This window comes from Cyanistes caeruleus, chromosome 3 (assembly GCF_971803275.1).
Source record: "Cyanistes caeruleus chromosome 3, bCyaCae1.hap1.1, whole genome shotgun sequence".
In the NCBI taxonomy this organism is placed as follows: domain Eukaryota; kingdom Metazoa; phylum Chordata; class Aves; order Passeriformes; family Paridae; genus Cyanistes; species Cyanistes caeruleus.
In genome coordinates, this window is record NC_141703.1 from 103,816,487 (window position 1) to 103,832,116 (window position 15,630).

At 40.2% G+C, this 15,630-nt stretch overlaps 1 protein-coding gene across 3 annotated transcripts in view; it reads left to right on the forward strand.

Moving 5' to 3' along the window:
- Positions 1 to 15,630, forward strand: part of LOC111941285 (uncharacterized) — a 59,389-nt gene that overhangs the window by 30,228 nt on the left and 13,531 nt on the right. For all 3 annotated transcript variants that reach the window (XR_015285184.1, XR_015285185.1, XM_086883495.1), the window contains exons 2-4: positions 3,077 to 3,192; positions 5,374 to 5,576; positions 14,098 to 14,223. Coding sequence is in view for 1 of the 3 variants with exons in the window: in XM_086883495.1 (XP_086739621.1) it covers positions 5,558 to 5,576; positions 14,098 to 14,223 (145 nt within the window). In the remaining 2 variants the exon portion in view is untranslated. The remainder of the gene's footprint in view (positions 1 to 3,076; positions 3,193 to 5,373; positions 5,577 to 14,097; positions 14,224 to 15,630) is intronic.

The following is a 15,630-nucleotide window of genomic DNA, read 5'->3' on the forward strand; positions in this document are numbered from 1 at the left end:
TCTGAAAATGGAGAATTTTATGATCTCCCTCCTCCTGTGTGATTAGTCATTGGGTGAGCAGCTGTTCACCACGTACTGGGCAGCTTTCCAGCAGTGTGACATTATTGACATGCCCCAATCATCACCCATTTCTGCCTCCGCTTCTGGCTTACATGCTTGAAATGTTCCTTTCGTCAGCTTTTGGGTCAACAGGAGGCTGGAGCCTGTGTGAAAGTGAGATGAGGGTACTTCTACAACAAACAAGACTCCTCCTTTCACGCGTCCTTACTGCAGTTCTCTTCTTTCACTGGGATTACACTTGAGTTAGTAAAGCCAACAAGGGGCTCCCTCAACCTCGGGATCAAGTTGCCATGTAAAAGTTTTTTAATTCAGAAATTCTGGGCTAAATAATCTTCAGCAACTAAAATAAAACTCATATCTATTTTTCTAGGAAGGTGGTTTTCTAAGTGCTTGGATGCTGCTGAGCGACTGAAGGAGGGTTTCCACAGATAATCTTAACATTTTTGTATGGTCTCCTGAAATTGTATCTGTCATCCTTTCCCCCTCCAAGGGGGACATAATTTCATTTTAGTGGAAGGGTTTTTGAAAGGGTTACAAAAATATCTCTTACACTCACTGAAATGTGACTGACAATAAAACCTGTGCAAGGGAGCTGTAAGAAACAGATGAGCTATGGCTGTCCCAGATTTTGGATCTTTGGTCTCTCTTTGCACTTCAAAAGCATTATGTAATTTTCAGAATTAATCAATGAGTTACGCTTATATGGAGAAAACTAAACCAGAAAGGTTAGTTGCTTGAGAGCAAAACCAAAAAAAAAAAAAGCAATAATCCTTTTTTTTCTCAGTCCCACAGTAGACATATTTGATAGTGTTGTGGCTTGTTCTCTTCCTTCTTGTTCCAAGGGAGGGGGATGTCTCCTCATCGCTGGTGCTGGACTCCCATCGACACAAGTGGGGCTGGCTCCCTTTGAGCAGGGCTGTGGTGGTCAGAACCTGAATCACCCCCAGGGGCTGTGGTGGTCAGAACCTGAATCACCCCCAGGGGCCTTGAACCACTGGCAGCAGAGGAGCAACTTGTGACCTTAAGGGGAAAAATGGTGATAAACATTATACTCCAGCCACTGGTTGTTCTTTCATTGCTCCCCTGAAAAAAAGGATTAATAAAGCAGCAGAAGACTGGCAGGTTTAGGGTTTGGGTTACCTTGTTTTTCAGCATCTCAGCAGCTCAGTAGCTGCTCCTGAGAGCTCCAGTATCAAGTGGACAATCAGTGCTCAGAGAAAGGAGCTTTATGTTTCCTTCAGTGTTAAAGGACAAGAGCTACCTGCCTCGCTGGCGAATGTGATTAATTGTTGCTTGTCTGGAGGAGAGGAGTTATGGCCTGCTGGTTTTTCAGACTGCCTTGTCTGCCTTGCCTCTCCTACAAGGCTGCTGAAAGGAGTGGAGGGGAGGATACTGTAGAATTTGTCAGTATGATGCTGGTACACAGTGAAGTGCATGAGTATAAATATACTTCTCCTTTTTGAACTGATCTGCATCCACAAATAAGCAGATTATAATAAAGCATGGGGTAAATCTCCTAATTTTTTTTCACAGAGAAGAGCAGTCGTGAAAAGCAGATCATCTTCCAAAACTGCTCCTTTGCCAAATGCAACATTTCTATATATACACCAGTGTGGTCCAGCACTGACATCCTAATAGCAATGGAGTAAAATTGTCTTTTAATGCCTGTGCTTATTCCTTGTTCCCACAATAGCTGCTCAAGACATGACTCTGCTGATAAACATTCATAAGGTTTTGTTTAGAGGAATTGTTTCCTATGTTGTCCTTGCAAGACAGTCTGGGGAAAGAGGTTCTTGAAATGGTAGGGCTTCCATTTTACTGAGAATCTCAACATTTTTTACTTTTTACATTTCATTTAAAACTCCTGTAAAATTACTGTGTTTAACAAAAAAAAAAAAAAAAAAGAAAAAAGAAAAAAAGAAAAGATTCTCATCCTCCTCATCTTATTTTTGCTGCTTATTTAAGCACAGAAAAGTCACAGTTTTTATAACTAGCAGGTATCTGGATTATGCCCCAAGAAGTCCAAAGTCCTGTGTTATAGGCCTATGTGCAGATAACAATGATGATCATAGTCATGTTTTTATTTGGGGGGCTGTGGAAGAGAGAACTGTAGTGAGGCATTGTAAAACCAGAGCTTCCCATCAGATCTTCCCCACTCCAAACTTTTCTCCTGCTCTTCATTTTTACATTATGATTGTTTTCTTTTTCTATGTGCCCTTCTTAGCCTGCTCTCCTGACAGCCCAGCTGGTACTGTTCATAATTGGCAGGCCATTCAGGGCTTAGACAAAAATAGCTGTAAATTAAAACACGATTGACTGACCACTCTCTCCCCTGCCTTGCACCTTCTGTAGATACTTCTATCTGTGGAACACGAGTGGGAAATTATATCACTTCGTTCTAGTAAGATTTTATGCATCCTTTGCAGGGATGTAAAGGAGTACAGGCTGGTATTGTATAGACACAGGGCCAATAATTTACATTAAGGCTTGTGTGCTAGTTCTTCCTTTGGTTCACACTTTCCACTTTTCATGCATTTCATTAATTTTAATTATTTATAATATTAATAATAAACCAGTCTTCCTTCTGCTCTGTCCCAGGGGAACTCTCTCATGAAAATTAAAAATTAGGTATGTTGTTACTGTATCTGCTAAGCATTAGGAGCCAGATTATTCTAGATAGTGATATCTGGAGAGTATGCTGATAATTTTAAATAGTCATTCACCTAGATAGTGAATTGGAATTGAAAGAGGGGTGGACGGTGTCAAGCTATTACAAGCTCTGTAACAGCACCTCTGGAAACCTCAATGGTGATTTAATAATGAAAAAAGACACTAAAAGTATTTTAAAAAATAAAAATCCAAAGCTTACAATGGTCTGTCTGTACCTGTAACAAGACTGATTAACAAAAAACTTTTGAAATGCTAATTATTAAGATGAAAGGCTAATAATTATTCTGTGTAATCATTAACCAAGTTTCAGAAGTGACCTGACAGCTGTTTCCTGTGTTTTGGAAAGGATGATGGGCAGAGGAAGAAGGCTGCCACAGTGTTCCACCCATCCTTACTGACAGACACGTACTGGGAGGTGCAAAGCCCACAGCTGGTACTGCAGGTAGAAAGGAAGGAAGGCAGGTAAGCAGGTTCATATAGGGTGAGTGGGAGACATCCTTAGGTTTGACTTATTCTAAATCCCCTTCTCTTCTAAAGAATGAAAATTCTGGGAAGTTTTTGGCATGGTTTTGGCGTCTGTTTTGTTGGCTGTGTGGGATTTAAAGTCTGTACCTTGCTAAAGGGGCAGTTCTTCTTGTAGCAGGTTTACAAAGGAGTCCGCACCCAGTGTTCTGGTCTAGCATCCATAAATGGGGTCACAGCTCTCCTAAGTCTACAGGTTGGTAGAGCTTTTGCAGTAATGACTTTCCTTAGAGCAGGCATCCAATTTCTTTTAAATCCATTTAGGTCCAGTTGACCCAGGAGAAGAAATTCTTAGGAGGAGTTTTCTGTTCCTCCCCCATCCAGTCATTGCGCAAACAAGAACTCAGCCTCTATGAGTAAATTACTGTGTTTGGTTTAAATGTCTTCAGATTTCAGCAAGTTCAAAATGTGCAGCCAAACTTGTTTTAATTCTCCCTTCTCCTCTCCCACAAAATTTTGCTCAGAAAAGAGTTTCTGAGATGAGTTTTGACTAGCTTCTGACTTTGCATATATTTTTTTTCCTACGTGCTTTCTGGCATATTTGTTATGTTCACGGGGTAATTGCTGTTCTACACCACATGGAGACCTTGATCTGCCACTGAAGCAAATACAGTTCCTGTGTTGAAGGCAGAAGCTTCCTTTTGAAAGTTGTCACAAAGCTCCTGCTCTTGCAGAAAATAATAGATTTCAAAGCCACCAGGAAAGCTGTCAGAGGGATCAGGCTGAGTATTGCCATAAGGCATATGGATATCTGTTTAATTTTTTTCCTTTTTTAATTAATTAATACAGACTAAAGCTTCTCAGGACTTGGAACATTAGGAGTATCTTCGAAGTGGATTTGTTGGCAGAGGCTGGAAGGCAGGATCAAAGATGCATAATAGATTCTTTACTGCATGGCCCAGCCTCAAAGAATTGGGTCTCATCTCACAGTGCAGAAGTTGATGGTGATTTTTTAATTTTTTTTGTGTAATCTGTGGTGAACACCTGTCAGAGCTCTGCTGTGACTTGTTTCACTGAGCAGTGCTTAGTGCCTAGCTGACTGACTTATCTTAACATAAAATATATATGCTATAGTTGGGTTATTTTGAACCAAAAGGTCATTTTAGGCTGTTGTTAGCTTCACATGCTTTCCTTGTTGCAGAAGAGGACAGAATTGGAAAATGTGTGCATTTTAAATGGGAAAAGAGAGTTTTTATGTGTTGGACAGTAATTATTTTCATGTTCAGGAGTACCTGGGAGTGCAGAATATGAGAGTGTTTTGGGACTGAAGCAAAGGGTGGAGAAGGAATTGGTGTTTTGCAGGGTGCTGTTGTAAAGCTGATGGCTGACCTGCTTCGCATCTTTTCTTCCTTTCACAGTTTCTGATCCTGGGGCTGCCAACCTGGGCTCTCCATAGGGGAAGCTAGAACAGAACCTGAAGAGCTGTCCTGCAGGAATGGGGGGAGAGATCTGTGAAAATGGATGGGCAGAGGAACTGGAGGGAAATGACTCCCATGAGTTCCTCATTACTATTTTATATATATTTTAATGGGTTTCTCTTAGTCCTGGTGAGCCTGCTGTGTTGGTTCCTGTGCTTTTGCCTTTCCCAGCGTGGTAGGATGCTTGCTGAAACAAGGATGAAAGATGGGGAAAATATGTTTATGTTGTTTGGTAGTGGGTGAATACCTGAAGTGATTCCAGGTGAACCACCTTCTAGACTGCTGCCACACCTGAACTAATTATCTTCACAGAGACATTTTTATTTACTGTGAGGAAGTCCCCAGAAGTTGTGCTGTCTGTGTAGGAAGAAGGGTTTAAATAATTCCTGTAACCCCTTTCTCATACTCATTTTCTGTTAGAATTGTTGTTGTCTGTAGTATTGAGAGCAAACTGATAATTGTAGCTTTGGTAGGCTGTTGGTATGATCACTTTTTTCTAGGTTAAATGATTTATGATGCTTTACCACAGCCTTATAAACAGGAAAAGCCAGCCTAAAGACAGAAGAGAGACACTAATTACAGAATGATAGAAATACAAATTTAAAGCAGCCACAGTAAGGCAGAGAACTTAAACAAAAGAGCGTCCCTTTTATTACAACCTAAGCCTTAATTACATATCCTAAGTCCTCTATTATATCCTAAGTTTAATTGCAGAAAACAGAGGATGGGAAAACTAAGCCTTCACAGCCATATTTGGCATGAGCTCTGGAATAAGATTTGCCATTAGAGGAGAAAGTAGGAAGTGAGCCCTCGTGAGGAGCACCTGAGTGACATCAGGATACTCTAACTTGGCCAAGAGGAGATGAGGAGAACCTGGAGCTTCTGCCATGACAGAATGGGACAGAAGTAAGTTGATGAGTACAGGCTTTATGCCCCCTGAATTAGTTAAGGGGGAAGGTAATGACCTGGTGTTGTACTTTATTTCTTTTGTCATTTAAAAAAAAAAAAGAGAATGTTTAACTCTACATTGGAGGTGTGAATTTGTCACAAGATGGCTTAACAGGCTCCTAAACTGTTTATCAGCCACCATGAATGGTGTTTACTTGAGCAAATGTTTAAGTAATTGTTATTTTGGGGGATTGGTAGCATCAGATGTTGATCTTGCAGAAAGAACATATTTAGTAAATCATGGAAGTATACAGAATGCAGCTCTTCTACCTCTCAGTGCTTAATGACAGCAAGGTTTCTCTACTATGTGTGTGGACCCTCTCCTGCAGAGTTGTTTTGTTTCATTTCTTCCCATCCTCCCCAAAGTGGTCACTGAGGAGGAACATGTCCTGCTTCAGTTGGTGTACGGGGCTCTGATCAGCCCTGCAAGCCTTGGATTCTCTTCCAGGGAATCCTGGGCTTCATATGTTTTCCTAGTTTAGTTTTCTTTGTTTACAAATACACAGGGTTTTCTAGCTAGTCTAAATCGAGTGTGTTCATTAAGTCTGAATAATGAAAGCATCTCTTTTTCCTCTTCGCTTAGTACAGACAATACAAAGAAAGCCATAACCTAGATAATCATGGAGGCTTAAACACCCCCAGTTCATTTACTACAAGTAGATTCCTCTAAGTTTCAAGAGTTAGGATGGCTTTTTTTTTGGCTTGGGTTTTTGTGTGGCTTCTGAGACAGAGTTGCCTTTAAAAATAGGTGGAATTTTTTTCCTGACAAAGAAAAATGCACTTATTTAGCCACCTTTGGTTTATATTTTAATTCTTGCTTCAGTGGGAGTCCTACAGAATTTTTGAACAAAATCATTAAGCACTTTGCATAAGAGTATTTTCTAGTTGCATTCTGTAACCTGAAGTTAAACACTCAGAAAGATGATAGATATAGTGGACAGTCTATATTAAAGATTTAATATGTGTCCAGAGTATCTTAATATTTCAGTGCTTAATGTTATCTACCTATATCGTCTCTATAGATAGCAAATTGTCATCTGTTTTCCCTTTTCTACATATGAAGTTATGCACAGAGACAAATAGATCTATCTCTTCCCACTTGTTTTTAAAAGCATCAGAGCCCAAATTCATGCAAAAATAATATGGCAGTGTCAGGAGTTAAACTTTGCTCTTAGACTTAGATCACATTCATCTTCCCTCAGCTGAAGTGCCTCCAAAGGGGATTTTGAAAGCTTCATACCATGAGAAAAAGCTTCCTCTGAATGCTTCCCCTCTGTTGTTTCCAATGGAATCTTGTTGTTGTTTATGGTCTCCTTCAGTGTCTGCTTATGTAGAGCATGGATTTCCTCAGGGAGAGAGCAGTTAGTGAGAGACTCACAAAAACAGTGTGTGTGGAAATGGAAGAAGGTCTCTACCTCCCTTTTAAGTTCTGTGGGTTGTCATGAGCTCCATTCCCAGCTGACAGAGGCACTAGATAAGTCTCCATGAAACTCCATTCCCAAACTTAGTTTGTTATCTTTCTTCCCAGCATCTGACCAGGTCAGTTTGTCTCCATTGCTGCTATCTATTCATGGATGTGAATGCATGGTATGGTTGGATTTTGTTACCCAGAGAGAACTAGTTAGGACTTGGGGTTATTGTAGATAAAGGAAATGATAAATTCTTCTGTGCTTATATTATACAGTTTTCACATCTGCAGTGTAAAATATATTGGCAGCTGTGAAACTGCAAAACTTGGGCTGTTTTCTTCTTCTGTCTTTTTTTGTTTGTTTTTTAATGCATAGTTTTTCCCTCAGTATGGGATTTCTTTGTCAAAAACACTGAGGTGAAAAGCCACGCAGCCCTCACCTTGTGAAAGAGCTTTAGAGCAAGCTGCTGCCATGCTCTCCTGGACTGGGGAACACAAAGCTGTCTGGCTAACACCTTGGAGAAACGAGAGTGTGTCTCCACATCTCTATCTCCTTTGCATAATCTGTGATATCTGAATTAAGTTTCATGACATATTAACACTTTGAAGCTGAGTTAATACACTGTGTTGTATATAATACATTATGTATGACTTGGGCATCAATTGTGCTGGAGCATCAGCAGCCACAGACTTGAAAATGTCTCTTTCTGTGACAGAAATCCTAAATAATACTGAAACCAAGTTCTGTTGGCACAATTTTATTTTGTATTCCTTGTCCCATTACAGGGTCTCTCACTTGCAAAACCACTCATGTTCAAGCTTCCTCTTCTCTCCTCCATGTACTTGTCACAAAGTCCCCGTTCCACATCTTTCATATTACAAATATTCCCAGGGTGTTGCACGGTTAATTTTAATTTGTAACATCAGAAGTGCTAGGATTATGTTAGCTTTGCTGAGCCTGGCCACTATGATGTGAAGAAGAACAATGATGAGCATTAACATTTATAATAGCTATGTACTGCAAAGAAGAGTAAGAAACAGAAAGAAGACAAACCCCACTGTGTTTTTCTCTTCTTGCATATTCACATATCGTGCTCCCAAACTGAGCCAAGGCAGAGCTTGTTTTGTGGACTTGTGAGCTATTCATTGGTCTGACATTGGATACAGTGTATATATATATATATATACACACATATATATATATATGGGAAAATATGCAGTCACAGGTTTATTGCTCTTAATATAACTCATCTTAAGCCTGATTACTTTTGTGTCAGAATTAGACTCTTAGAGCATATTAATTATGGACCTATCCCCCGATAACATGGCTGTCCATGGGGGATTTCTGCCCTTAACTCTGATTAGTGTTAATAGGAGCTACCCATGCAATCTCCTAGAGGACCAAATAAGAAATAATGTGCTGCTAGCTGCTGTTTGTTGTTTAGGGTATAGAACAATGCTAAAATGTTTCAGGAAGGAATTGGTAGAGCACCTAATAATGCCAGTCTGAAACCTTTCCACGCTTTATGTAAATACTGTAAATATTCCGATATACAAGAGCATGTAGGGGCAGAGCAAAAGGGAATGGGTTCAAATTGAAAGAGAGCAGATTTAGAATAGATTAGATATTAGGAAAAAATCTTTACTGTGCAGGTGCTGAGGCACTGGAACAGATTTCCCAGAAGGTCAGGATTCCCAGTCCTTGGAATTGTTCAAGGCCAGGCTGCATGTGGCTCTGAGCAACCTGGTCTAGGGGAAAGTGTCCCTGCCCATGGCAGTGGGGCTGGAATGAGATGATCTTTAACATAAGATGATCCCTTCCAATTTAGGTCACTCTGTGATTCTCTGTGGTGAATTCTGGAACTGATAAAAGCACATCACAGTACTATATGCGATATTACATATTTTAAGGGTTATATATAACGTGATAGTCCTTTTCTTCTTTGGTTGGGGTTTTGTTGCTCTCGTTTTGGTTTTCTAACCTGAATTAGACATTAGGGAATAATTTTTATTTTTTTTCCATGGAAGCACTGGACTGAGGAATGTTACTATTATATAAATAATGTCTACGTGACCTGATGTTGTATGCCCTAATTATCCACTTGTCATTAATTCTCCCCCCACCTTGAATTTCTTGGGGGAAAATAATCTCATTGGAATTAGCAACAGAAACAATTTTCAAACAGAGGGGGTGGCTTTTGCTAGATGTTAGATAAACTTAGAGATTATTAGGCCTGTGTTGTCTGAGACTTCTGGGCTTTAGTGGAAGCTAAGCATATAATAATTAAAATAGCTTCTTAGTGATGGAGAATTTACTGCATCTTTTGACAATTCATCTCAGTAGCTAATTATACTTAAAACGTGCTTTTTATCTTCAGATTGAACTTGCAAATATTGGATTCTGTTTTGTGTCTGCCCACTAATTTAGAGTCTTATGAAATATCTTCTTCTTGTCTAGTCCCTTAAAGATTATAATCTTCTCTTTGAAGCAAAATACATTTTGTTCAGTGTCTCACTGGAAGGAGTCTTTTTTTTTTTTTTTAGTAACAAAATCATTCTTGTTGCTCTTCTCAGCTCTCGTTCCAAGCTTATTTATTTATATTTATTTATTTAAATTAAAGGTATTGTAGTTTCCCAGAGGCTTTCCAGCATTGTTCCCAGGGTCATTATGGTTTCCTGTGCACATCTGCAGCTGTCCCTGACTAAGCAAGTGTCACAGACCTTTGTGCCTTCCTCATGGAGAGAGGTCTGACAACCCTGAGCCGATGGAAAGAGCAGGCAGGTGCCATGCAGAATCCAGCCTAAAGGGTTTTATTGTCTAACACCATTCAGAAGCTGCACCCAGGAATAAAGCAGGATCTCTTCCAAACGATCGTGCCTATTCTTAGAAACAGCTAAATCTTATGATCATGATGGTAGGCCCGTGTGACTGGAGGGCCGTGTTCCAGGGCGGAGGTGATGAGGAATGCATAATGCCTGCCTTATCATGGGCTCCTCAAGGAGGAGAAAGTCACAGCTTGCTGGATGTACAGAGGGAAATAAAAGGTGTAACACAGTTGTAGCTGTGCCAGCTGCTCTGCAGGCCAGAGCAGGGCAGAAGTACTCTTACCCAAAATGTAGTAACAGAAGAAAAGTAATTGTGTCATTTTCTGTCAGTCCGCTCTCTGCAAAGAATGCAAGTCAAACTCTGGGATTAGATGAATGATGATGCTGACAAAGCAGTGCCCTAAAGGTGTGTGTGGGGATAAACAAACACATCCAAATGAGAAGAGTCATGGGCTTCTCTTAGGGAACAGTGGGAGCTGACCATCCTCATCCGATCACTTCTGAGTTCAGCTAGCCCAGCCTCATGCAAGGGCACGCTTTATGTCGCTTCACCTGGTTTACTCTTCATCCACCTGCTAGACTAGGTGGAAATTTCCTTTTTGTATCATACTGTTAATGAAAATGAAGGAAAATGGGGTCAGGTATAAGTGAGGGTGTTTCCCCCATCACATGGAAGAGAAACAAAAAAGGAAGAGAAAAAAGTTCACCAGAGAGGCATGGAAGGAAATTCATGCGTTGAAAAGATGGTAGTGGTGAAAAATAGGAAGAGTGTGACTGTGATCCTTCTGTCTGTGGATAATTTATTTCTAACAGGCTGTAAAAAATATACTTCCAAGAATTTGTTTTATTTTAGTTGTAGATGAAGAATTGTTCAGTACACCTTTACTTTCTTAATCTTTTGCTGCTCCATATTTTTATGACAACACAGTTTTAATAGAGTATTATATCAGGATATAATATATATCCAGGATCTTCCAGTACTTTTCTGTCACTTGGTTTTGTTACAGTAAATGCATACAGGCATCTTGAACTTTTACAGTTGGTACAGAAATAATTAAAGCATCTTAGGTGGCCTGTCTCTTGATATTTTAATTTGATATTTAGCGAGGTTTCTGCTCCTGATCAAAGATTTATTTTAGTGGAGAACAGGGCACAAATGTCTTCTCTTCAAATTTGCTGGGCTGTGCGTGTTAGCATATTTTATAATGAAATACACAGAAGCCAAGCACTGACACTGCTCCAAAGTAAAACTGGTAGCAAAAAGCTGTGTAACTATAAAACTCATGACACCATCATAAAGTATGGCTTTTCAGTGTGGATGGGCTGACACTTTTCTACTATTTCATCTTTTTAGCTGATTTATTAAGTAGGGTTGAATGTTGCTGTGGGCTGAATTACTGTAAATATCATCTCAAAAAGTGATCTCTGCAAAGACAGGCCTCAGAACATTGCCTGATTTCTGTATTTAGCTCTGCTTATTAGAACTGATCACTCAGAGAACGCACAACAGATATCCATGGTATTCAGAAGGTACATAAAGTCTTAAATTGATTTTATTTCTTTTTGTACTCTTTAACATTTAACGTAATTCTATCAAGTTGGGTGGTGGGTTTTATTTTCTAGGCATAGGAAGATGGGGAAAAAACCCCCACACCATGCTTTAAGCGTCATTAACAAAGAACTTTACACAAGGAGGAGATGTTAATAAGTAATGAAACAAAGGCTCTTTTATGGAGATTAAATGTCCATGTGTCGAAGTACAAAGTTCGTGTTGCAAAGTGCAGCTGTTCCCTTGCTCACAGCCCCAAAGGCTGGGTTCAGAGTCTGCCAGCTTTCCTGTCATGGAGCTGACCGGGGCAAGGTCCGGCCGAGGTTCAGAGGTCAGTGGCTGAAGCTTTGCTGGCCCCGTGGCCCGCCCGTCTGACACGCTCGGGATAACCAACTTAAAATTATAAGTGCAACCAACAAAAACTTCCCCTTCCCTTTTCTGACGTGTCAGATTTCATTAAAGAGGGAACGTTTTGGAAGGAGTCGCTGAAGTGTTTAAAAATAATGTGCTGCATAATGGAGTGACCTCACCAAACCTCTCTGAGGGAGCAGGCTAGGAAAATGATGCATGTGGGAAGTAGTGCCCGTGTGCCTTCTCCTTCCTCCTAAGATGTATTTAAATGAGGAAAAATGATCAGCTAATTCTATATATCCAAAGGGATGAAACAACTCTTTTAAAGAAAGAAACAAGAAAGAAAAAAAAAGCTAGTCCCTGTGTTTCCTTTGTGTCACGGTAACGGTGTTCCACACCATGGGGGTGAAGAGAACTTAATATGTCTGGATATCCTGCTTTCAAATCCTCCTTTTTCACCTCCTTCAGAGGCTTTTTTGGAAGCTAACCCAAACTTTCTTATTCATAAGGGCTGAAAAGCCCACCTGTGCAGCTTTTTTGATTAGCTGTGGTCATATCAAAGGCTGCTGTACCCAAGCACAGACCCTGAGTGAGAATGGAGACTGACAGCTGAGAGCAAAGGCTGGTACAAACACTCTTGGAGGAATTTATATTTCAGGCAATGCTGTGTTACAGATAGAGAAAAGTTTCCTGTCTGTTGCCACATTCTTTATCATGGAAAGGATGATAAACCATGGGTGGTAAACCAAGTCATCAGTGCTCAGTGTCCACAGCATGCTGCAGGTCTGAGCAGCCTGCTGTCATCTCACCTCACTGAGAGGAAAGCATGTTCAGAAAACTTTCTCAGACATCAGAAGTCTGCCCCCCCATATCACAGCTGCTATATGTCTGGGTTCAATAAATTTAATTATTGAGAGCCACAATTAAAACCAGGATTCATGGAAGGACTGTAGCAGCCAAAAGCATGAGTTCTGGACTAAAAGATTTCTGTGTTTAGAAAAAATGATTTTTTATTTCCTACAAACCTTGATGAGTCCACCAAATACCAGAGGAGCCTTCCACTGATGAGTTAGTCCTATGCTTTTGTTCTTACTTCAGGTCTGACCTTCCCCTTCTAAGCAATATATTTAAGAAACTACAAGGACCCTGCAGTGAACACACCGCCCCATGGCTTGTGAAAAGAGTATGAGCTACTCAGTGCTTAAAAAGAAGTGAGGAAAAAAGAAGTCAGCCAAGGTCCACAGATCCAAAATAATGTGTTATAATGGCTGAGCCCTTCCTGGGAGAATGCTGAGAAACAGAAATAACAGGAACTGTACCTGTGATATTCCATTCCTGTCCTGGACTGTGGAAACTCAGGAATATTAGGGAGGTTTTTTTCCTGCTACTCTTTCCTGCCTGTGAACTGCTGCAGTGAACAGACCAAGTCATTGAGACATTGCTGGAAGTAGTGGCCGTGGCAGAGCACATCCATAATCAGTTCATTTGGTCTGCACTGATGCAAATCCCTGACATAGCAGCAAAGGTAACATTTTATGTTGCTCCCACCGCTGAAGTTCTGCCCGAGTCTCTGGCCTCTCTTTGCAAGGCTGATTATACCTGGCCTTGGAATCTTCGTTTCCTAAGAAACTCTGTCACTACCCTCCCCAGTGCTTCTGGCAACTGAAAATACACAAAAGGTGGGGAGAAGATGATAAATATCTTAGCAGCTATAAAGTGTGTATATTGCTTGCTGCACTGATAAAAGTCCTTCGGGTGATAGAGCTCTTCTGGGTGGTAACTGCTGTTTTGAGCCTTGGCTTGCTTCATCTGAGAAGATGAACCCTGTCAGGCCATTACAACTGCATGGAGTGGGACTCCTTCATTCTTTTCTGTTGGCATTGACCACATACTAATAATAATATATTTGTAGGGGAAGGTATAATGGAAGGAAGGAGGAGAGTACCTATAGCCCTGTGATCAGTGAGCTTTCCTGGGCCAGGGTAGTAGGCTGAAGTTCAGGTACATAGTCCAAATCAAGCAAAACAGGAACTGGGACTGGGCTGCAAGGTAGCAGCTATGCTGATTGTTGGCTCCACTGAAGTAGATAGGTGAACATTTGCATCTCCCTCTTGCCCTCCCCTCGCCCCATTTTCATCATAGTCTTGTGTGCCTGTGTCACCTGGCTCCAGTTAGAAATACAAGAATAAACAGGAAAATTACTTGCAGGTCAATTCTTGCTTTCAGTTTTCTGCTTCTTTACTTTCTCCCTCTCTTTTTCTGGTTTTTCTCCCCTTTTTGTTTTATTTAAAATTTTTGCCTGAATGTACCTGCTTTTGTTTAAAGTTGCCTATTTTCTTTCTCAGGAGATAGTTTGAGAATCATCCTACCTATTGCCTGCCTGAACCAAGAACCAGATCCTAGAGAAGGACTGTGCCATACTAGCTGGTTGCAGATCTCATGGGATCCTAATATTGAGAGAGATCTAACAGGTAGGTAAAAGATGGAATTTGTTCAAGGTGCTGAGACTCTTAAAAAAGACTGTTATTGCCCCTTCTGAAAAGAAAAAGTGGCCAGAAAATGGTGTATGCATGCAAATACAACTTGCAGGATATTTTTTAATCTGGGAACTAGTGTCTTTCCACTAAGAATCTGTGCCTGTGAAATGTTTTCTTCTCAGTTTACAAACTCCCCACTCCCTGTTTCATACCCCTCCAGGTAAGGCTATCAGAAAAGTGCTCCCATCTAGCTTCCTCCTTCTCATGCAAATACACGTGTCTTAAGAAAATGCAGGGGGATTTCCTTCGGCAGGAATACTGGAAAAAGCCAAACCAGGATAGTCCAAAAGGCATTTTTATTTGTTTCTCATTATTATTTTGGTTTTGCTCTCCTCTTCAGAACTTTCTTTTCTGCGTGTCTTCTTCACTCAGTCTTGACCACACTGGCTGGGTAGAGTAATAGGCCTGTCTGCAGTTACAGTTTTACTGCTTTATTCTCCTGGGGCAGTCAAGGCAAGCTTTCCACCACTCATTGCTTCTTCCTAATGTAGGTAGTGTTATATCAGCAAGAAGATGCTTGCAGAGATACTTAGAGTGCTCTCTAAAGCAAATTGATGTTGATAATTTGGTGTCATATTCAGTGAAACTGTTTGCATACTAGGACTTTAACAATTTATTAAAAAAATTGCATTTCAAATAAAATACAAAGTACCCCGGGTAAATGTTAAAATTAGAAGAGGCTTCTGAGTAGCTCACTACTTTATATGTTGGTAATAATGAAACAAGTACATGTTAGATGAATTGCACACATTGTTACAAAATTAGAAGCAAAGAGGGGACTAAAATGAAGTTATTTTTATAGGTCTGCATATAGGACGTCCTATATGTAGGTCCATATAGGGACTTTGACAAACTTCTTCAAAAGAGTTGTTCAAACAGTAATGCTTCTTTCCTCATATTAAGATTTAAGTCTTCCTTGGCAAGAAGCTCAGATTTTTGCACTTCAGTCATAGAGCATGGCTTGCACTGTGTAAAATATTGATTGAAAATAAACTTCTCCAAGTAAAGTAAAAAGAATAAAATAACCAAATTTGCTTACAATGTGTGAATTATGATAGACATCGCGTAAGATACATGATATGAGAAAGGTTTGAGTCTTTATTATGAAAAGACCTTTTTGTTTCTGGACCTTGTTGTTTCTGGTTTTCCTGTCTGACATCAGATTTTACATGAAAATCCAGCTTTGTATTGTTTCTGTATTAAGTGGGGCGTCCTGTGTGATTGCCCTGTTGTGTGTCTGGCTGCTGTTTTGCCATAGTTAAGGGTGGAGATCAGTGGTTTATTGTGAAGATGCTGGCTTTAAATACAGAGTTCAGATTGTGGTAGAAGATTTTTGGTTTA